The 23,813-nt window shown below is 40.1% G+C and overlaps 1 protein-coding gene across 3 annotated transcripts in view; it reads left to right on the top strand.

Annotated features, from left to right (window-relative positions):
• Positions 1-23,813, top strand: part of cdk19 (cyclin-dependent kinase 19) — an 85,640-nt gene that overhangs the window by 22,285 nt on the left and 39,542 nt on the right. For all 3 annotated transcript variants that reach the window (XM_035995777.1, XM_035995775.1, XM_035995776.1), the window contains exons 3-4: positions 19,825-19,935; positions 21,536-21,676. In XM_035995777.1, coding sequence (XP_035851670.1) covers positions 19,825-19,935; positions 21,536-21,676 — 252 coding nt within the window. The remainder of the gene's footprint in view (positions 1-19,824; positions 19,936-21,535; positions 21,677-23,813) is intronic.

Raw genomic sequence — 23,813 nt, 5'->3', positions numbered from 1 at the left:
TACAATGTAAATACTATTAGGTGATGACATGACAGCTCTTTGAAATGGCTGCAGGGTTGCCTCAGAAACATCCGGTTTCATTGAATAAAGATCCCAGATTTGGTACTTTGTTGTTACCACACATTCAAATGCCTCCACTTCTTCTGAGATGAGTGGATAGTATGCTTTCTATTTCTATATAGGGGTGTTGAGCTGAGGATGAGGATCAAAAACAGACATAACTGTAGGTCTCAGAAAGGAAGAATGTAAGAAATCAATAGCTCAACAAGGTTGACCTGAAGACCAAGAAAATAAAACTTGCACACTTGACTGATCCAGCTGATGATATTTCATTTTTTGCTCATCCTCCTTCACATGGAGGTCAGAAGTCAGCTTCACAAGGGCACCTCATCAGGATTTCAGGGCCTTAAATTATTTCTTTTTTCCTATCTTATCACACCACCCTGTTTCTTTCTGCTGGACCATCCAGGCATTCGCAGCCTCGCTGCATTCTCTCAGTCAGCTCAAAATGGGCAGCAGGTTGCATAACACGGCCTACTGAGGTTTCACAGCCTTTAAACCCCTGCGACAGAAGCTTCCCGTGTTTAGATAATGCTTGGGCAACCTCGGTTAATCCTCTGCTAGCCGGCTGTAGGAGTTGAGCTGGCCTAGTGGGTTGAGTTCATCAAGGTGGGGCTTATAGATGGAGGGAGTCCAGGTAGGGTGGGAAACAGGAACCTGTTTGTTTTTGGATTGGAAAATGAGCTACAGGTTGTTGGCTGTAGTGTTTAGTTAGTGTTTTAGTCACATAGAGAGACAATATGTCATATAATTATATCACCAGCATTTTCTTATGAAACAGTAATAAGGAAGCATAGACTAATTATGGAAACAATAATGTAATAACTCTACATGATCAAATTGGTGGTTTCAGTTTTTCTGACATTTCATTTGGCAAACATGACAAAGTCAGAGCAAAGAAACCCCAATAATTATTGACTCCACTCAGGCTATAATTCACATTAATACGTTTTTCGTTTGAAAAACGCATATCTTTTACTTCGTTTACGCCTCACGTCCACACTACCCTTCAGTGTTGGGCCCAATATTATTCATTTTATATATGTTGCCTCTGGGTCAGATTATTCGCAATTTTAAACATTTCTTATCATTTTTATGCAGATGACATACAGCTTCATTTTACTTTTAGGCAGAATGAGACATTCAAACTTACTAGGCTCCTAGATTGCATAGACGCCATAAACAACTGGATAGCTGAAAGCTTTTTGCAGCTGAACCCAGATAAGACCGAGGTTTTAATCATAGCACCAGACAGTGATATTCCTCTGATCAAGCAGAACCTTGGGCCTTTGTCATCTGCGTTCCGGCCCACTCTAAGGAACCTTGGGGTAACATTTGACAAATCCCTATCTTTTGAAACTCACATCAAATCATTGACCAAATCCAGTTTTTTTCACTTGCGCAATATTAGTAAATTAAGGGCTCTGGTCTCTCAGTCAGAACTAGGGATGCTCATCCATGCATTCATTTCTTCCCGTATTGACTATTGTAATTCGCTTTTCTCCTCACTCAATAAATCTGTTCTTCACCGCCTGCAATCCATTCAAAACGCTGCTGCTAGGCTTCTTACTAGATCAAACAGGCGCACTCATATCACCCCTCTACTCTACTCCCTTCACTGGCTTCCTGTAACCTACAGGATCCAATTCAAAATTCTTACTATAACCTATAGGGCTCTACATGGTCAGGCCCCTGATTATCTTGCCAACATAATTCACTTACACACCCCCTCACGGTCTCTAAGGTCTGTCAATCAAAATTTGCTATCCACGCCATGCACTCGTCTGAAGACATGGGGGGATAGAGCCTTTGCTGCTATGGCACCCAGACTCTGGAATGCTCTACCAACCAGCATTAGGTTTGCTGAGAATGTGGACTGTTTTAAGGGACAAGTGAAGACTCACTTGTTCAGGCTAGCTTTTGGGTAGCCTGTGTCTTTTATTTATTGATATTGTATCTGTTGTATTTGTATTTTATTCTATTTGACTATTTTTACCATGTTTTTATTGTCTATGCATATTGTAAAGCACTTTGTGACCTTGTCTGTGAAAAGCGCTGTATAAATAAAATTTACTTACTTACTTACTTACTACTCTGGGTTTAGAGCCCCTAGACGTTTGGAAATGCCGGGGTTGTGTTGTGGTCTGGACGGTCAGAAACGGAGACCATTGGAAACGATCCCCGTTCGTTACTTGATTGGCTCTTATCAGTCCCGAACGTGTTCTTCCGCGATTCGTCACGTGACCCTTTTCTTTCTTTACAAACGACACGGGCCTTGACTACCGGTGGTTAATTCAACATGGATAAATACTTACTGCCGTTTCTGACCTTGTAGTTGATGCTGGCAGCTGTTGTGCAATTCAGTTCTGCATTAAATAATGCTACTACTGCCTACATGCGCAGGAGGCAAGATGTTATTGGATCAATTTGCAACAGTTCCCATGTCCATCGGCGTTATCAGCCTTACCCGTACGTGCATTGCTAGTGTTCGTAAATGGTCTGAAATATGCGTTTTCAGACGTGTTGGTATGAGAATAGTCTATATCGACGACGAAAATATGAAATTAAAACTCAGTTTGAAACTGGAATCATCACTGGATCACTGGATGGCATTGTTTCTCCACAGTATGATTATTTTTAAATACATAAATATGAAATTGTTCATATTTGTCTTAATTTCTCCACTTTTCATCGAGGGGCCCAGAAATTCCCCAGTGGTTTAATTATTATTGTAGAAGTCCATTCACCCACCTGCTCCTGTTTCACATCTGTTCACTCCATTAAGTTTGACCTTCCTGAATTGAAACATTGTTCATGAATTTAACTATTCCCATGAAACGAGTCTTGTTTTCCCTGTCGGTCACAATGGCTTTTGTTTAGCTAAATGTCCTGACCTCATAAATATTCCCTTTCTTCCCCTCTGCCATAGCAGCACATGTGGGAAGATAACAGTACCAATCATTATTTTCTTTATGATAGCCTTTTTCCATGTGAGTGCAATCACTCCCTCAGTAATAAGGATCTGCTGCAAGAAAATGTCACAGTGGCAAATTAGCTGAACGGTCCTTTACCCTCAAAGCTAGAAACATAAAATGACTTCATCTTTTCTGTCTCCGTCTCCATTAGGCAGCCTGTGTTTCCTGGCCTGTATCAGCCATTCTTCCCCACCATGCTGATAACTGTGCAAACAGCAACATATTTTAGTTGTATTTGTAGAGGGTGGAGCTGGAAAAGACACTTGGTTTCTAGGTATCAAATGTGCGCCGCCTGATGTCTCGCTGTCAGTTAAATGGAAGAGTTTGTTTTTTTCATTCTTTGATCTTTTTGAAGGAACAAAATAAAATCAGGTTAATCATATACAGTATAATACTAGAAAATCTGCTACAGCTGTTGTTGCAGTAAAATCAATGTAACTACAGACAGTGCACTTCTTATCTAATGCACTACACCTCGTCGTCCGTAAAGCTGCAGCTTGCAGTCCATCAAAGTCAGCCTGGTCAGCAGAATATGTCTGTAAATAACACTAAGTGACTACAGTGGCAGGCAGAGCCCTGCACACAGCAGCCTGCAGTGGCTTTATCGACCTGCCGCTCTCCAGCCACATGAGAGCCGCCATTAATCAGTCCTCAGGAGCAGGGCGATCCTGGCTTTTCTTTCCCGTGAAAACCTCATCCTTCCGTCTGATGTTCAGTGTTTTCCCTATGGCTTGTGGGCCATTATGTTTACCATATCTGTGTCTAAAACGTTGGAAAAGCTAGAGCAGTTAAATCAATAACGCTAAAAAAAAAATGTAAAGACAAAACTTGCTAAAGAAGTCCACTGGGTCAACTACAACCATTAGATCTGAGCAAAGTGATGTAGTTAGTTCGGATGCTCACATTGATTTTACATTCAAAACGGCTTGAGTGCTGCGCTTTACGGCGGATTTCCACCAACTGCGGTACGGCTGCGGATCGGCTCCGCTGCGTGTTGGCTCTGTGCTCCGCCATCCTTCAATACCCACCAGGTCCGTATTTGTTGCGGAACGGCTGCGGCCATGACTGACAGCTGAAGTCACGAGGACCCACGAGATCTCGAATTCACGTATGATCGCGCGATATAACAGGATGTAGTTTCTATAAACAGAATCACAAAACCAACAACAGTTTGTTTCCATTACGACAAATACAATTGAACAAGGTGCTATATATATATATATAAATCTTTCGGTTCAGGCACCGTTTTAAAAGTATCGTTGTATCATGTTGATAAGAGCATTAAAATGAGAAAAAATAATGGGACAAAAAGAAATCAAGGGACATATAATATAAAAATGTGCGATTAATTGCGAGTTAACTATGACATTAATGCAATTAATCGCGATTAAATTTAATCGTTTGACAGCACTAGAAAATACACATATTGACTTTAATGGAAACCTATTGACTTTAATTAATTAATGCTTCTGCATAAAATCTACGCCAAGGCTACGTACGTAGGTACAAGACACAAACCTATGCCAGACCCTACGCCATAGCCTGACATGTACCTCTCGAAAAATGTAACCACACGTCGCGGCGACGCACGTCGCTCGGCCGTGGCTTGGTAGCGTTGCATTTCCCCCGACTCATTTCCTGGTTCTCCTTCTCCGTAACCAACATGAAATCAAGGAGAGGGTTAACTTTTCCTGCTCCAGATTTCCCACCGTGGTCAGAAAGAACAGGGGAGACACTTTGTTTCTCTCACTATGACTAGAGTCGCTACTCGCTCCGAAGAGAATTACCTTCACTCTCTCGCTCGCTCTACCTTCACACTTCTGTGGATTGTGATTGCATTAAGTCTATAAATCTTACTAACATGACATAACATTATGGGAGAGACATGAAAGATGAAAGCGACAGGTCAAGCAGCTAAATCAGCTTTAAGATAAGATATTTTTTTGCAGATGGAGGATATAGTTTTTAGCATTTAAAGGCACATTGTTTGATTCTTCACTTGCAATTCGTTGAATGAGATTGAAAAAAATGAATTGTATACGTTTATCTATCTTTTACATTCAGTATGATTTTCATTCGCTAGTAAGAGTTGTACTACATTTCATTAAAGGAATACAATATCTAAACATTTCATTACAAATCATGTAAAAGTTATGTTCTGGGAAAAGAAACGAGACAAAAACATTCTGGGTTTTATACTAAGCAAAGGAGGAAGTAACAGCGACATTGGTTTCAGGTGGTTTCAGTTAACTCCAACCCGAGACTGAAAACCATCTTTGCTAGACGTCTTCTTTCCGATCCCAGGCACAGGCCAAGTTTTGAATTCCAGAATTTGCCTACAAGTGTGATGTGATGGTCACTGACCTGGAAACACATTTGTATCTTGAGGAGCCTCTATAAAGATGGACTGGCAGCCCTGGCGAGAGTCTTGCTTAGCTGGGAATACTTGGACCCTGTCCAGTGAGTGCTTTCTCTCTGAGGCCTTTACAAAAACATGATCTATTTACTCAGAAGTGGGACAAACAGCCTGTTCTTTTGTTCCTGCCATGTTCTTGCTCATTTAACCACCAATTTAAACATATCGATTATGTATTTTTACGTTTGGTGTTTTTATAATAAATTGGATTAGTCAGTCACCTTTTCAGTCAGTGTTTTTTTTACCTCATTGATGATCAACATCTTTTCAGCAGTTTCAACAGTTCAGTACGATGAGGACATTCACGAGTCAGCCCTCCGTCCCTGCTCATGTTGGAGAATGGCCTAAATGGCCCATACCTAATAGCACATCAAAGTGAGTCACAAGACTTTCTGCACATGGAACATTTTCCCACCGGATTTCTGTGGCTAAAGCTGGATTACAGACGTGTCATTATGGCTCATAGTGGCGTTTTCCCACGACTTGGTTTTATTGTTTTATGTTATTATACCAGCAGCTACCAAACATTAAAAATTAACAATGTAGGTCCTTGTAAAATGTATTTACTTGCAGCCGAGATAAGTATATGTTTTACATACAGTAACGCATCAGATCCGACACCTTTTTGGTGAGGCTTACTGCTGAGGGGAAAAACAGTTTTTATGGTGTGAGGTTTTGGTCCTGATGGAGCGTATCCTCCTGCCAGAGGGGAGGGGTTCAAACAGTGTGTGTCCGTGGTGAGAGGGATCGGCTACAATCTTTCCTGCCCGCTTCAGCTTCAGCTTCATTTACACAATGAGATTTTTGATAAATAATCATCAGTAATGTGGCTATAATGACTAAGTATTGGCACCAGATCCACTCTATCCAAAACCGCCAGTTTTTCTCTAACTATTGATAACTCCCCCGTTTCACCCACCCCCCAGGTTAAGAGTCTGGGTGTCATCCTTGACAGCACACTATCCTTTCAACCCCACATCAATAACATTACCCGGTCTGCCTACTTCCACCTACGAAACATCAATCGCCTCCGCCCCTCCCTTACTCCCCACACCGCCATTCTTGTCCACAGTCTCGTCACTTCCCGTCTGAATGACTGCAACTAGTGTAAAGTGTCTCGAGATAACTCTTGTTATGATTTGATACTATAAATAAATTGAATTGAACTCTCTCCTCTTCAGCCTCTCTCACAAATCCCTCCATAAACTTCAACTGGTCCAGAATTCAGCTGCCCGCATCATAACTCGAACCCCCTCCATCCACCACATCACTCCTGTCCTCCAACAGCTCCACTGGCTCCCGGTCCAGTTCCGTATCCAATTCAAAGTCCTCCTGTTTGAATTCAAGGACATCCACAACCTCGCCCCCCCATATTTGTCTGATCTCCTCCAGCGTCCCACTCCCTCCCGCTCCCTCAGATCCTCTTCCTCCATACACCTGTCTGTCCCCTCCGCCCGTCTCACCACCATGGGGAGCAGAGCATTCAGCCGCTCTGCTCCCCGTCTCTGGAACTCATTACCACCCCAACTCAGAAACATTGATTCATTCCCCCATTTCAAATTGCAACTCAAAACACATCTGTTTAAAACTTCCTATTCCATTTGATGTCAATTGCTCTGCCTCTTTCTGTTGTTTTATTGCTGTTGTATTCTTTTTTTTTTTTGCTGCTTTAATGTCTTTTATAACCCTGTACGGTGTCCTTGAGTGCCGAGAAAGGCGCCTTTAAATAAAATGTATTATTATTGTTATTATTATTAAGTAGGTAAAGGCAAATAATAGAACAGTTACAACAGTCTAAGTTCAGAAAATGACATCACTTTACTGTAATGCAGCCTTTAAAACCAGGAAAAGACAACACTTATGCCATATTACGATATTACGATATCCAAAATCTAAGACGATATCTAGTCTCATATCACGATATCGATATAATATCAATATATTGCCCAGCGCTATGCTGCAGTCTGCTCTTGTCTTTCGCGGAGGCAGCAGCGGACCAGATGGTGGTGTCATTTGATTTTGTCAATGAATCACTGCAATGGTATTTGATCTGGTATTGTTTCCACTGTCAGCCACGCCACACGGAACAAAATACCTACTGTAGATGAGCTGAACAATTGTGGTTTTGTTGCCAATATGTAACCATGACAACAATAACCATGTTTGACCTTACTCAGTTGAACCGTTAGGCTGCAGGCTGTATGTCAACACAATAAATGGCTATTTTCCATTTTTGTGGTGTTTGTCTGTATATTCTGGCGTTACTCACCAAATAGTATTGTTTGTATCCTTGAGGCTTAACAAATATGTTGATTTCCTTCCTTGACAAACATTTGCGAAGCCGTTTTTTTCCTAATCGTTGGAATGACTTGCATTGTTTGCTTGTCTGCATTCATAGTTAACATGCATGTTTACTTATTCTTCCCCGACTTTGCTGCCACATTGCTGCGTTTCTTGAGTCGGTCATAGAAAACATTTCTGTCATTCAGAGTTATGTCTATTCCAACACTTAGTTTTTGTGGCTGAAGAGCTGCGAGGTTTTGTCTTATTGCTACAATGAGTTGTAGATGGAGCTGTAATAATTCCTAATTTTGCTGTACAATTGATTGCCTCAGAAATAATTGCGATTAACAATATTACAATAAAATTGTCTCTTTCAGTCAAATTTGAATTATTTTTTTATACAGATTAAAGTTTTGAATGAATCCCAAGATTATTAGAGCCACTAACTGCTTACTGTTGGTGGGCACTTAGTCTCCCATTGCCAGACCTTCCTCCACGGCGCTGCGGAGGAGGCCTGACTAGTCCTCACAGCATTCCTGGATGGGAGAAAAATGTGCTCTGGTTTATTGGCATTTCTTTAAACCAATCACAATCGTCTTGGGCTTTGCTAAGCGCCGGACGGAGCCACGGTGCCGCTGCAAAGCAGCCTCGGGAAGGAACTTGTTTTGGTGGAACATGTGCACGTAGAGAGGCGAGTGTGTGATGAGAATTTTACCCCAAGAAAAGATAAATATAGTGTGTGATTGTCCGTTCTAACTCGGAGGATGTTTCCCGAATCGACTGGAGTTTAGAATGCCAACACAAAGACAGCGGGAGGTGAGGGACATCCGGCGGAACCTTCGGCGGCACCAGAACTATACCGTAAATGAAACGTCGTCCATATAGACTAGTGGGCACTCATCAGACACGCTGAAAGCTGTTTCAAAAGCTATTACTTATACCAGTCCTAGCAGTCTTTGCAACTTGTAGGAGCTTGAATATTCTATATTTGTTGTCTGGCTCTCAACGGTAAGCCTATTTGTTCCTACTGAAGATGTAAATATTTATCGTATTATTGAGTCAAAATAAACTACTGTGTGTGTTCATGGTAGAGCTGAAACAATTAGTTGATGAATGTCTTACTCGATCAACAGAAAATCTGCAACTATTTTCATAATCGATTCATCGTTTTAGTCAAGCGACAAGACCAAATATTCAGTGATTTCACTTCTCAAAAGTGAGGACTTGCTGTTTTTCTTTGTCATTTGATTGTAAACCGAATATATTTGGGTTTTGGACTGTTTTGAAGTTGTAAAGTTGGCTTTGGGAAATTGTGATGGATTTTTTTTTTTTTTTTTTTATAGTTTTCTGACATTTTATTGACAAAATGATTAAATCAGCAGATGAATCAATAATGAAAGTAATCGTTAGTTGCAGCCCTAGGTAATGAAGAACGTGTCACCCAGTGCAGCAGTGCGGCTCATTGATTTGTTTTTAACAACAATGGAGGTCTATGGCACAGAAAATATATATGAGGCTGTGATACACACAATACATGTTAGTTCAATGTTGGTTTGAGTCGTATTATGGGATTTGCTGACATCAAGAAAAAAATAGAATGTCAGAAGACTTATTCTTTAAATAATATTATTACTATACGGCTCTGAGTTCTGACAGAATATAACGGCATATACCTACTTACAGTATGACAGCGAAAACACACCTGTTGCACAAGTGTATAGCCGGCGTAGCGTAGATACGTGCCTGATCCCGCGCCTTGCCATTCATACCGGACGCGCATTTCAACGCACTGATCACAAAGAAATCCTTCTCCTCTCGTCTCTCTCTCTCTCTCTCTCTCTCTCTCTCTCTCTCTCTCTCTCTCTCTCTCTCTCTCTCTCTCCCTCCGATAGAAAGAGGACCTCTACGCGAAAAAATCGTGACCAATCAATAAATCAAAATAACAAGACCATTTCACGAACTGTCGTGAGACCGGGTTGATCACAATATCAGTCAAAATAATGACAATTAGATATTTTCCTCATATCGCACAGCCCTATGCATTGGGGAACAGGGAGCCAGTGGTGATTTGGTCACGGGTGTGGGCACTACAGTACTTGTAAATAGTAGATGTGTTAAACACATGTTCATGATCCTGCATCAAACGCTGGGTTTGTGTGTGAAAGTAGCATTAGTGCCACATTGATTCAGTGATCATATGAGGTCTCAGTGGGTCTGTCTGGTCCGGCGCCCGGCCCTCAGGGTTGAAAGTGGTGCCATAGAGCTGGGGTGTACAAGCCCTAAGCCCAGGGCTCATTACCACAATGCCCCATTATAGCCTGTGGATTAAGGTTGTGATTAAACTCAACCCTCATTTCCCCATCCAGAGGCCAAATCAAACAGCATGCATACAATTCCTGCGTTATTTCCCTCAGTGTGTCCCTCCCTCTGTCACTGCCCTCAACTGCCTGTGGGTACAATATTACAAAAATAGAAATATAGTGTTTTTGCTGCGCAATTGATCCAGTGCTTGGTTTCTTTTGATGATTCTGCTATTTTAGATCATAGTCATTCTTCACACAAAATCAGCCCTACAGGCTTTGCGAAGGACACAGCCACTATCCTGGTCCCTAACAGATATAAATTGAAACTGTTTAGTCCAACTCTGTTACTAGCCAAAGTGACAAGTTAACTTTGGGCATTTGATCCAGTCTGATGTGTTTCCTTTGTTGAGGAACGGTATCCCAACCATTTGATTTTCATGTCAAATGTGTCATGACACAAAAAGCATTTCAGCAACAACTCTAGTAACAAGTAGGCTTGAAACAAAGTGCTTGTTGGATCATTGTCTGAGACCCCCTCCGCCTTCCGACATCAACATTCTCTGAACCAGACAGTCTCACAAGCACTCCCACACTTTACATATGGAAGTATATTGACAGCAAAAAGAGAGAACTGAAAACTAATTCTGGAAGAAAGTGAATATACTATAATTACTCTGTAAGGAGTGATTGTGATGATTTAGGACAAGTGATTTCCGTATTTTATGCATACATGCCATTGTGGCCATGTGGATCTGCACTGTAGATTGAAGAAGATTGATCCTCCTACCGCCGCCTAGTTTCTTTATACATGTATATGTCGAATTTGCGCTGTCATTCTGAATTTAGCCCATAATAAATAATTGTTATTTAGTATTAGTATCTGTTTGAAGCATTATTTTTTTAATTCCCACATCATGGAGTGGGATCAGTTCACAGTAAACCCAACCACCCCACATCAGGCAGCATTCAGTGGCAATGAGCCACGTTCATACATGTTTTTCTCAGAATAATTTTCTCTGATAAAATGATTTATAAAAACAGAAAGAAAGAAATAAGTAAAGAAATAAGTAAACCCTACATCTGCTTCAGAAAATCACACAACAAATACAAGTTAACACAAAGATAAGACGACTAGAATGCCAAGGATATATTAGCTAATAACTACTTTTAAAGTAAATTGACAACTTTAATGTGATTTTAGTAATTTAGTGTCAATGTATTTACATTTTTAAGATAATACAAATACCAAATGCTGCTCTTTGTCTTCGTCTGGTGGCTCAAAAACTCCACTGTTCTTGCTTTTATTTTAAAAGTAGAATTAAGGAAGACCCTTCACTTCAAATTGAACAAGTGATGCTCTGCTCTCAGTTTGAGTTTGCACTCAGAGGCTTCAGACTGAGAAAAAGGGAGCGTGATAATCTCTATTGCTGCTCAGATGTAGTTACAGAAATTCTACTTGCACAACTCTAGAAATTGTGTCCATCACTTTGTACCAGAATGAAATAATTCAACATTTGGATAGATTTCAATGGAATGTTGTACAGACGTATCCTAATGCATCTAGTTCCACCATAGGGTTGTTATTTAAATATCTTCACAACTAGTAAAGGGATTGCTGTGAGTTAGTGCAGACTTTCATGTTCTCCAGAAGATGATTTGATCCACTGACCTGATCCAACAACATCATCAGGTCACAATTTCAATTTGTCTAATACTTTGGTTAAAGACCAAATACTTGCAGAACTAATGACCTCTCATCCGTCTCATCTGTAGCTACTTTGTGTTTACTGGTAATAAGCTAATGTTAACATGCTAAACTAAGATGGTGAACACTGTAAACATTATACCTGTTTAACATCAACATGCTAGCATTGTCTGTGGGAGCATTTAAGCATGCTGATCTGAGCATTTAGCTCAAAGCACCAACGTTCCTTACAGAGCTGCTAGCATTGCTATAGACTGGCTGTACCATATGTTTGTGTGCAGACAGGACTATTCTTGAGGTGCCCTTAGTAAAGTCCAAGTAAGCTACCTTATCCAGATGAGTTTAAGTTATAATCAGACAGCAAACCAGAGCAAAAAAAGTGTATAGAGCATCTTTCTAGACACTCAAATATGCTTTGTATGAGGAATTAGTTAAGTAATACCAGTACAGCCCTGTTCGTCTTGGGCGGCGCTAATGCTGCGTTCCAGGCAACCCGTAACCCGTGTTTTCACAACCTTCTACCCTTGAAAGTGCCCTGGAACGGCAGTCAAAACTAGGGCTGAACGATTAATTGCATTTGCGATAATATCGCGATATGTTAAAACGCGATTTCCTAATCGCAAAGGCTGCGATTTGGTCACATGACTCGCGAGAGCAAATCAGTCTGCACTCCGTAGAGAAAGCATCAACTAGCACGCTAACGCTACGCCGTACCTTGAGCTGATTTCTGTCATTCAAACAACTCTGAGTTGTAGTTTAAAACTTTTACAGCCATTTTAATAAAATGAAGGGTTTTATTCGGGCTTGAGTCTATACATGCAGTTAATGGATACAGACACACAGAACTGAAGGCTCGGTTGGCAACGATTAGCTCTGATTAGCAGTTAGCTCCGGTTAGCGGTTAGCTAGCTCCGTTATAAAGATATGAGTGGAGGAGCTGCCACTGAGAGGGGTAACAATCAGACTGATAAATGACGTTCGGGGAGCTTTCACAGCAGCGTGGCCGCGGTGTTTCAACAGTTTTATTAGTACAGTTAATCCCACAGCAAGAACACCAGCAACACGCTAACGTAACGATAGGATCTCTGAGCAAGTGCACACGGCAGCACGCAACTTCACGAGGGGGAGGGGCTGGAGGCAGCTCCTCTCTGTGCACTGTAAAAAAAAAATACATGTGTGTGTGTATAGAGATATATACTATATACTATATTTTTACTTATTTAACTGTCTAGTGTGTAATTGTGTGTTCATACTATACATTATTATATTATTATTCTTTGTTGAATAATACAGAAGACAAAGAGCTTAAAAAAATAATCGAATATCGAATCGCAATATTTGGGAAAAAAATCGCAATTAGATTATTTTCAAAAATCGTTCAGCCCTAGTCAAAACCGTAACTTACTACCCGTGAACTCGTACCAGATCGTGCTCCCAGATCGTACTCCCAGTTACAGTTTTTGACGTCACACACACATAAACAAGAATGGCGACCCCTGTTGATTCAAGATTCAAAGATTCAAGACTCAAAAAGCTTTATTGTCTAATATGTTGCCATGTTACAACATTTTCTTTTGATTGAAGGCAGAGTGCGTGTGATGTGTCAGTAGCACGAGTTGTGTATATGTATTGCATTGGGAATGAAGGATTTGTTGTATAATGACTTTTTAGCCAGAGTCACTCTGAACCTTCTTCCTGATGGTAATAGCTCAAAGCTTTGGTGGAGGGGGTGGGAGGCATCCTGGATAATGAAGTTGGATTTTCTTTCCACTGCTTATAAATAAAGATCAGATGGCTGTTTTTGTGGAATGCCTATGATCTTAACAGCTTCCTGGGCTATCCTAGCCAGCTTTCTCTTGCATTTGTTTGGTAGGAAGCTGTACCAAGATGTGATGTTGAAAGCAATGACAGACTCTATCAGTGACTGGTATACTCTGGATAGAATGTCCTGTCTCACTTCAAATCCTTTAAGCCTTCTGAGGAGACACATGCTGTACAGACGCCGGTGATTAACAGTGAGAAATAGAAATAAATAGACATAAATAGGCAACGTAAAGTAATTCCGTACATTGTAATCAAAACAATACATATACGATTGTGTACTACTACAGCTTATGTTTATTAAATGAAGCCCAAAATATGTCGCCGACTAGAAATCGCTAGTATCAGCTAGCGCTAGCTAACGTCAGCTTTAGGTAGCCGCTAGCTAACGTTAACGTTAGGTAGCCTAACCTGAACCCTGTGACTTTGCCTGGAATGCTACCAAGTCATGAGTCGTGACTTGAAGTCGTAACTTACGGGCTACAAATTGTGTCTGGAACGCAGCATAAGCACTGGACACAGCGACGGCAGCTCTACAAAATAGTCTCGGGAAGGAACTTGTTAAGGTGGAACATTTGTGTCAATTCAATCAATAAATCAATAAATTTGAATCGAATCAATAAATATGATAATACTACTTAACAATTCAAGCTTTAAGCTCTGCATTGTAAGTTAGTGAGGGTGTGTGTGAAATTTAAAGCCATCTTGAATTTAATCAGACTAATTTGTTAATGTCTTAGCATAGCATTTCATAGAGTAGCTTGTTAGTAAACCATTTGCACTTCGCAAAAGAAAATGCCACATACAATATTAAATGAAGTTAACTGTTCACACAATATAGTAACGTGAGCTTAAATTAGCTAGATACATGATTAAACCTCATTGGCTCTTACCAGTGTATCTCCGTGTGTACTTGGGCCACACCAATCCCACCAATCGCTCCCAAAACGTCCCAGTTAGAGAGTAATGCTGTAAACATATTTTTTGTAAATCTTTACAATCATTCCCCGAAAGAACCAAGTAGGCCTTGTTTCAAAACTTCAAACTTCAAAACTTGCCTTTGCCTACTCTTTTGTCTGTCATTCAGTTCTCCATCTGTGTTACTTAATTACTAAGAAATGAAGATGTTGGACTAGTCAGGCACCATATGTCAAGGTGCAGCCAAAAAGCAAAGTGCATACAGAAGAACAACCACATGGGAGTTACAACGGATGGTGCATCTTACTGTAGGTGAAGTACAGCAAAGGCAGATTTATGCTTCTGCGGAGGCTCCATGCAGAGCTTTTGTCGTATCCCTACCTAAGTGGCATGATATTTATACTTGTGCGTTGGTGTCTGCGTCGATGTCTTTAAGAGAATAACAGGGCCTGCATGTGTTTGTGTGGGGAGTGGATGGTAGAGCGAGTGAGAGAGTGACAACGGTTATCTCCGGAGCGAGGACCAACTCTGATGACATAGAGTCTCCCCTGTGCTTTCTGACCACGGTCGGAAATCTTTAGCAGAAAAAGTTAACCCTCTCCTTGATTTCATGTTGTTTACGGAGAAGTAGAACCAGGAAATGAGTCGGGGGGAAAAGCGACGCTAACTAGCCACGGCCAAGCGGACCAATGACAGTTGTTGAGGTCTGCGTTGCCGCGGAGTGTAGTTACATTTCTTGAGAGGTGCCCGTCAGGCTATGCCGTAGGGTCCGTATCTCCATGTACCTACGTACGTACCTGCAGCGTGGATTAACGCAGAAGCATAAATTGGCCTTAAGAGTCATGACAGTATGGGTGGCATTCACTGCATTTCGGTTCTGTTGCCCTCCCGAATGAAACACCCTGCAGACATGGAAGCCTGTCTAAAGGGCATGATTGATTATGGATAGTCTGTGGTGGGTCGGCAAATGGCACAGTGTGAATGGGAGGGGGTGAAACCAATGAACCAGTTACAAAGACAGAAAGAGGTTCAGCTTGAATGATGCAGCTGCACTGTGCACTATTAGCCAGGATGGAAGTCCTCCATTATGCAGTTGTCTCACTGCTAACTTCCATTATCAGCTGCTGCTACAGCCAGGAACTCACTGATGAGACAACATTACAAGTTTCCACACCGCTACTATGGATTACATTTATTTGAAATTACGTTTTTTACTCAAGATTTAATAATAGGGCCAGGGGCACTGCCATTGTGATTCGCAAAAATGTTATGGTCGAACCAGGAAAAATGGTGTTGGACCCTGACGACCACTTTGTTGTAGTTGCAGGCAAATAGCAAAACACACTCGTCATTTTGGCCAGCGTCTACGGCCCCAGCTGGGATGGCTGCTCATTTGTATCCAAATTTTTCACATTGCTCCCAAACTTTGGAAATCATCATATCGTTGTGGGTGGGGATTTGGGTCTGGTCCAGGATCCTATACTGGACAGATCGTCAGGCAAACCGTGCTCAATCAGCCAAAACTCTGCATGCTTTTGCTGGACGACTTGGTCTCGCTGGTCCATGGAGGCACACGTCTCCCATGACCAAAGCATTCTCGTTTTTTTTTTCTTTTTCTTGTGTGCATGTGTCTCATGTTTTTTGTCTTTGTTTTCTCTCCTCTCTATCATTTTTATTTTGTCTATCTTTTTACTTTTGTCTTTTGGATGTTGTGTGTCCTTTGGTGTGTGTTTGTCAGTGTGCATGGGTGTGTGTCATTTGTCCTCATTTTGGACCTGTGCTGGGTTGGACTGCGGGTGGGTGGGGAATTGAGGGGAAGTGACGTACCGGTTCCGCTCTGCTGTGTTTACCTTGTTCATTATGTTGTGTCACTTCCTAATGTTAAAATGTTAAAATCATAATAAATAAAGTTGGAAAAAAACCTATTTGCCACATTTCTGTGACTGGGGTGGTTTGCTGTTCCCATTGGAATCACATTGTATTATGTTTCACTTACATATAGTGTTCACTGACATAAGATAATGATCAATAAATATGATAACAATTAACAATTCAAGCTTTAAGCTCTGCATTGTAAGTTAGTGAGGGTGTGTGTGAAATTTAAAGCCATCTTGAATTTAATCTGACTAATTTTAATTCATTTTAATTAATTTTAATGTCTTAGCATAGCATTTCATAGAATAGCTTGTTAGTAAACCATATTAGCATGATTTGTTAGCATTAAGTATAGCCAATTTTTAAGATACTGCATTGTAGGAAAAATGTGAATTCTTAAATTCTGTATGTGATGTTCAAGGTTTTGAAACTTTGCGGTGCGTTCCTCTGGGGAAGTGTGAAAAAGTTGAATGGGGAGTGCCCAAGGAAAGCGGTGAAGCATACATACAGATGCATGCTGGGAAGTTAGTTATTGTAGTCTGACCTTCTGATTTAGCCAGCTTATCAACACGCTCAGCAGTGGAGGCTATTAAGGTACATTAAAACCCTTAGCGCCGATCGTCACACTCATTCTCTGAGTCATGACTCAGTCCAATCTGAACACAGACATGATGCACATCATTTTAGATACTTCCTGTCTGATCTTTCTATCTGCAGATCCATTGTGAATAAACCTCTAGAAATCTGCTAAGGCAAGGCAGCTTTATTTGTATAGCACATTTCAGCAACAGGGCAAATCAAAGTGCTTTACATAAAAACAGATAAAAAAATTTAAAACAAATAAACAAATAAAAGTTACAGTGCAGTATAAGAAATTAAACATTAAAGAGCAGTTAAAACAGTTAAATATATAAAAGCAGATAAAATAGGTATTTCTATTTATATGCTTATGTAGCTTGTCATACAGTGTCAACAATGCAACTTCAGTATAAGAAATGAAAAGTTATTTAAAGAAAGGCAACATCAAAAAGATAGGTCTTCAGCCTTGATTTAAAAGAACTGAGAGTTGCAGCAGACCTGCAGTTTTCTGGGAGTTTGTTCCAGATATGTGGAGCGTAAAAACTGAACGCTGCTTCCCCCTGTTTCGTTCTGACTCTGGGGACAACAAGCAGACCTGTCCCAGACCACCTGAGAGGTCTGGGTGGTTCATAGTGTACTAGCAGATCAGAAATGTATTTTGGCCCTAAACCGTTTAGTGATTTATAAACCAGCAAAAGTATTTTGAAATCAATTCTTTGAGGCACTGGAAGCCAGTGTAGAGACTTCAGTACTGGAGTGATGTGATCCACTTTCTTGGTCTTAGTGAGGACTGGAGCAGCAGCGTTCTGAATCAGCTGCAGCTGTCTGATTGATTTTTTAGGGAGACCTGTAAAGACACCGTTACAGTAGTCAAGTCTACTGAAGATAAAAGCATGGACAAGTTTTTCCAAATCCTGCTGAGACATAAGTCCTTTAACCCTTGATATATTTTTAAGGTGGTAATAGGCTGACTTTGTAATTTCTTAATGTGGCTGACTACACCAAGATTTCTGGCTTTGTCTGTTGTTTTTAACATTGTCATTTGAAGCTGAGTGCTGACTTTTAATGGTTCCTCTTTTGCTCCAAAAACAACCACCTCAGTTTTTTCTTCATTTAATTTAAGAAAGTTCTGGCACATCCAGTCGTTAATTTGTTCAATGCACATATTCAGTTGTTGTATTGGACTATAGTCCCCTGGCGATAAGGTTATGTCAATTTGTGTGTCATCCGCATAACTATGGTAACTTATTTTGTTGTTTTCCATAATCTGAGCCAGTGGAAGCATGTAGATGCTAAACAGAAGAGGCCCCAGAACTGATCCTTGGGGAACTCTGCTCGTCATATTTGTATGCTCAGATGTATAATTACCTATAGACACAAAGTAGTCCCTATTCTTTAAATAGGATTCAAACCACTTTAATACTGAGCCAGAAAGGCCAACCCAGTTTTCCAATCGGTCTAGTAATATGTCATGGTCGACCGTATCAAATGCAGCACTCAAGAAATCATAGAAACCCACACTGAATCCATGGCAACGTTATACTTCTTGTTTACATTCCCAAAGCATCATGGGAACTGTAGAATCAGGGGATCACTGTATTAGTATTCATCCTCTAGGGACAATGAATGTGTTTACAAAATGTCCACCCCATAGAAATAAGAGATATACCTGCAAAATGACATCTCTATTTTTTTTAAATTAAATTCTCCGTGCTTATTTCAGTTTCATCTATGCATTCAGGATGTATTAAGAAAAATGTTTGAATTGTTTACAGTGATATATGATTAAGTGAAGTGAAGGAAATAGCCAGATTTTACTAGTGGAACCCTGTACGGGAAAAGAAATTTCACATTATTTGACCAAAATGTTGGACCATCATTCACAAATTTGTGAAAGAAGAACATCAGACTTTGTGTGTTTTCATTTTAACAAAACACATGAGCCACCAAGTAATCAAAATTAATGTTACAAACTAGACTTAAAATGTCAAAGGCACCACTGAAGTTTAAAGAAATTTGAAAGCGAGCCAGGTGGTCTGTTGTGTCACCGGATGTAACTGTTTGAAAACAAGCTGCAACGCTGACAAGCTTCTGTGCTGCGTTTAAGTGTGCTTGGGAAAAAAATATTTCATTCAAAAACACTGAAAAAACCCACATAGATATCTGTGGTAAAATGGCTATACACAATTTAACCAAATAAAAAAAACATTGACTCTATTTTTGAAAATGAAAGAGAACGCCATTCCATCCCGACTTTTACTCCTGGAACTGCGTGTCACTACCCTGGAAATCCAGAGTTCTCGCAAGAGCACAATTTGAATTTGCTCAGCGAGTCACTCTGGCGATGCTCATTAACTATGCCCTTGTAGCCGAGCTGCACCAATCACATCGGTGTATCTGATATAGGCGGGCCAGAGGCGAGCTAAACAGATGACGACAGTTTAATCTACCAGTTAATTCCACTGGTAGCTAAGCGTATGGGACTCTGAATACGTCACCCCATGTCTTGTTGTGATTGGTCGTAGTGTTATCCAATTGCGTGCAGTGAGATTTTCAAATGCATGCTTGGTGCCGCCTCTCCAGTAGGGCCATTTTCATTACTCAATGCCAGACCCTTAATCTTTCGGATTTGGGTCTGGATTTCCAGGCTAGCGTTCCACGATGTTCCCCCCCCCCATTTCTACCAATGGTCTCTTGCTGTTTTCCAACGGTTAAAAGAACACTCATCGGTTTACTTTGTGCTCTTGTCAGTCTGGGTTGTTGTCACGTCAATATCACATGAGGACTAATTTGAAGAAAACATGTTTGCTGTGTGCTTACACACAAAGCTGGCATTTAATTCAAATGTTATCACATATCTTGTTTTGAAATGATTCCCATGTCTTCCAGCTTCTACGAGAACTGAAACACCCAAACGTGATCGCCCTGCAGAAAGTGTTCCTGTCCCACAGTGACAGAAAGGTTTGGCTTCTTTTCGACTATGCCGAACATGACCTTTGGGTGAGTTTCTCTGTGCCATCACAACATCACAGTGTGTACATGTTGTATTCTAATGATCCCAAAATACTCCTTCACTGTGTCACATGTTTCAATGGCCCTTGCACAGAAAAGGCTTTCTGATGGTCAGATTAATTCTTTGGCAGTATAGGATGTGTGTTTAATTGTGGTAAGGAAATTCCACTTCTCGAACACATCTTTACCTTTTATTTACATGTGTATTCTCTGTGCTGTGTGCAGCTTATTTACCTAGATTGCAAACACAGTATCTGTTGTACCTTTAGGTGATTCACCTAAATGGCTCAACCAGAGAAACAGTTGTGACACACTTCAAACACATTTGTATATTTGAAGTAATGTTTGAGCAGTGAGCAAGATTAGAACCATCAATATTTCCATGTTACTGAATATCCTTGATAATAAATGTATTGTGTTGCCTACTTCCCAAATTTTTCTTTTTGAAATAGTTTCTTACAGACAACACTAGCCTGGATCCATTTATTTTGCTAATAATCTTTTCTAATTTACCTGACACTCCAGCCAGGACTTGGAAATGCTGTTCTCTTCTAAAAATGGCCACCTGCCAGAATGTCTGGTAAATGTCTGCTGGTGTTGATTTCTATATACTCAGGAAACCTTTTCTGTACCGCCAGTTGCCAATAAGGTTACTCAATAAAATTACAATACAGTATTCATAAATTACAGCATTAAAAGTTTGCCCAATAGAGAGGTGAAGTCCCTCCCTTTACGGTGGACCAACATGGGACCTTAGTTCGGAACAAAATATGTACTTTAGTGAATGGGGAAAGACTAATTATTTTTTGATCCTGTTTGAATTGAGCCATGAATTACACATATGATGTTCGTCAGTTTAAAAGATAATTCTGCAAGCCAAGAAAACCTCAGTTTGTCATAAAACTGTTGAAGCATAAGACTGTGAAAATACATAATGAGAAAGACTACAACCTTCAAAGTCGCATGGGTGACGTCTCTCTGAAGCCAAACTAAGTGGTACTACGACAAACCTACGACAAACTGAGACTTTTAGTTGCAAAATTATCTTTTAAATTGACGAACATCATATGTGTAATCCATGGCTCAATTAAAAAAAGATCCAAAAATAATTTGTCTTTCCCCATTCACTACCTTTCATACTTTTTCTGAAATAAGGTCCCATGAGCTACGCCCTGCAGTGCCCTGCTACACCATGAATTACTACAACTACTATTTCTAGTCATAGTTCCATTATCTTTATTGTGACTATAATTGCCACTGTTCATCGTACCCCCAACTGGCACCATCAGACACCACCTACCAAGAGCCTGAATGCTTGCTCTTGGGGGAATTATTGGAATTGTTGGGTCTGTAAATTATCAAATGTGGTCTAGACCTACTCTATCTGTAAAGTGTCTTGAGATAACTCTTGTTATGATTTGATACTATAAATACATTTGAATTGAATTGAATTGAATTGAATGAGGCCCACTGGAAAGAGAGGAACATTGCCTCTCTATTTACCAGGATGGGGAGAAGCTGTTTTCTTGCTGATTGTTGTAGCTACACAGTGAGCACAGCTGAGGTGAAACCTTTCTCTGCTTCGTAGCACATCATCAAGTTCCACCGCGCCTCCAAGGCCAACAAGAAGCCCATGCAGCTGCCCCGAGGGATGGTGAAATCTCTCCTGTATCAGATTCTGGATGGGATCCATTACCTCCATGCCAACTGGGTGCTCCACAGGGATCTGGTGAGCTCCTATATTAGCTTCACTGCCCCAGTTTGCCTTTACAGACGCACACACTTCATCCCCGTTTCCAAAAGCGACATTGTTCACGTCACAGAAACACTACTACCCAGGAGAGGCACAGGTTTTCCTATAGCAGCCATGTGTGACATCATCACACTTGTCCAGGCAAATGGGGAGAGAAAATAAATGAAAAACACAACAAACAGGCCACATAAAGGAAACCGGAAAAAAGCATTGGAAGTATTTCAGTTCTGTGGTGTTGTGATGTTTTATAAGGTTGAAAATTCTGGATTGCTGTAAATTTAATTTAAATTAAAACTGCAAAAACTCCCAAAAAACAAAGACCTGGGTCTCAATTCAGAAAGCTCCCTTTAGAAAATCTTTAACACTTTATAATAACCATCACTAATAAATGGTAAATTGATTATTTATATTATTATAATTTATGTTATTTTAACATAAATTTTACATATATATATTTTTTTTAGATTTCTTTATTTAAAAGGGACAACACACATTAATCAACATGAGTACAGAGTCCAACATGTAAATGTGCCAGATTTAGCCATACAGGCTAATTTTCATCCGCAGTCCCTAGCAGGTTGATGGCTTAAAACAATAGATACGCTACAACAATACAACAAATACACATAAAACAAGAAAGACATAGGCATAGACAAGTAAAATGACCCAACCACTATTCCAGATCAGGACAACTGGCAGGTTGATGACATGAGAAAAACATAACACAAGTATCATACTCAGTAGACACAGGTAAAAGTGCATAGACACACATTAGCACGCATTAACAACACATAGGCACACACACTACTATAGCGATAAAGACAAACACATTATTCTGTATTATGGCAGCATATTTGATTAGTCAATAACCAATGTTTTATGGATTTGGAGAAGGATTTGATACATGTGATGTTCCTTAGTTCTGTGGGTATGGTATTCCATGTATGGGCTGCTCAAAAGGAAAAAGTTGACTGTCCAAAACTACTTTTTCTACATGGTATTTTACAATCATCTCTTGTAGATGCTCTGGTGGATGAGTTTAGATTTTGTTAAATTAATTTATTGAGCCATACCATGACATTTTTTATATATGACACTAAACTAATAATAAAATAACATTAAATATAACATTACTAATAATTAGTAAACATTATAAATCATCCTTTGATTGTTTGTTAACAGTAAGATAACTATTAACTAAAGTTAAATTTAAATTAACTATTCATTTACCATTCATTAATGGTAGTTATTATTAAGTGTTACCAGAAACTTTACGGCCATCTTCTTCTGTGGTCTCTGGTTTTGCCAATATTGTCCGAATAGCCACTTTAACTGTTTCACAAGGTAGCTAGTACGCTAATTTAGCGCAAAGACGTTCATGTATTGTATCCTTTATTTGATTTTGGAAGGTTTATCTTCTTGTACTTAGAAGTATTCCAAAGATTTGTACTGCCATGGTTATATTGCTGAGTTCAATTGTTCAATAACGCATAATGATAACATCAATAAGGTTTTCTCTGAGCTACTTATGCTAATGTTCAGTGCTGGAAGAAGTGTTCAGATCCTTTACTTAAGTAAAAGTACTTCCGTCCTAACTTCCGACTCCAGGATTTTTGTAGCTGGATATATCATTTGTTGCATCTAAATATGAATGTGGATAACGTTAGTGATAGTGAGATGCTTGCTACAGTCACATTTCTAGTGATGAATTGGCGAAAACATGTTTTATTCCTGTGATTCACAGCTTTGTCCTAGGCACTCTCTTCAGTCACTCTCTAGCTCGCTCCACCATACGTGCTCGCAGGTGCATGTTGAGCCTACGTTAACAGTTTGTAAAAGAAATAAAATGGATTATGGATCATTTTATTGTACCTGACTTTACAAGATGACTTCTCTATTGGCTGTTGAAACAGGTGACGTCTCTTAAGTTCTAAAACCAGCCTCTGGAAACTCCACCTGCTGACTTCTCTATTGGCTGTTGAAACAGGTGACGTCTCTTACGTTCTAAAACCAGCCTCTGGAGACTCCACCAGCTGACTTCTCTATTGGCTTTTGAAACAGCTGATGTGTCTTACGTTCTAAAACCAGCCTCTGGAGACTCCACCAGCTGACT

This window comes from Sander lucioperca, chromosome 19 (genome assembly GCF_008315115.2).
Source record: "Sander lucioperca isolate FBNREF2018 chromosome 19, SLUC_FBN_1.2, whole genome shotgun sequence".
Classification (NCBI taxonomy): domain Eukaryota; kingdom Metazoa; phylum Chordata; class Actinopteri; order Perciformes; family Percidae; genus Sander; species Sander lucioperca.
This window is presented reverse-complemented; position numbering and strand designations above follow the sequence as displayed.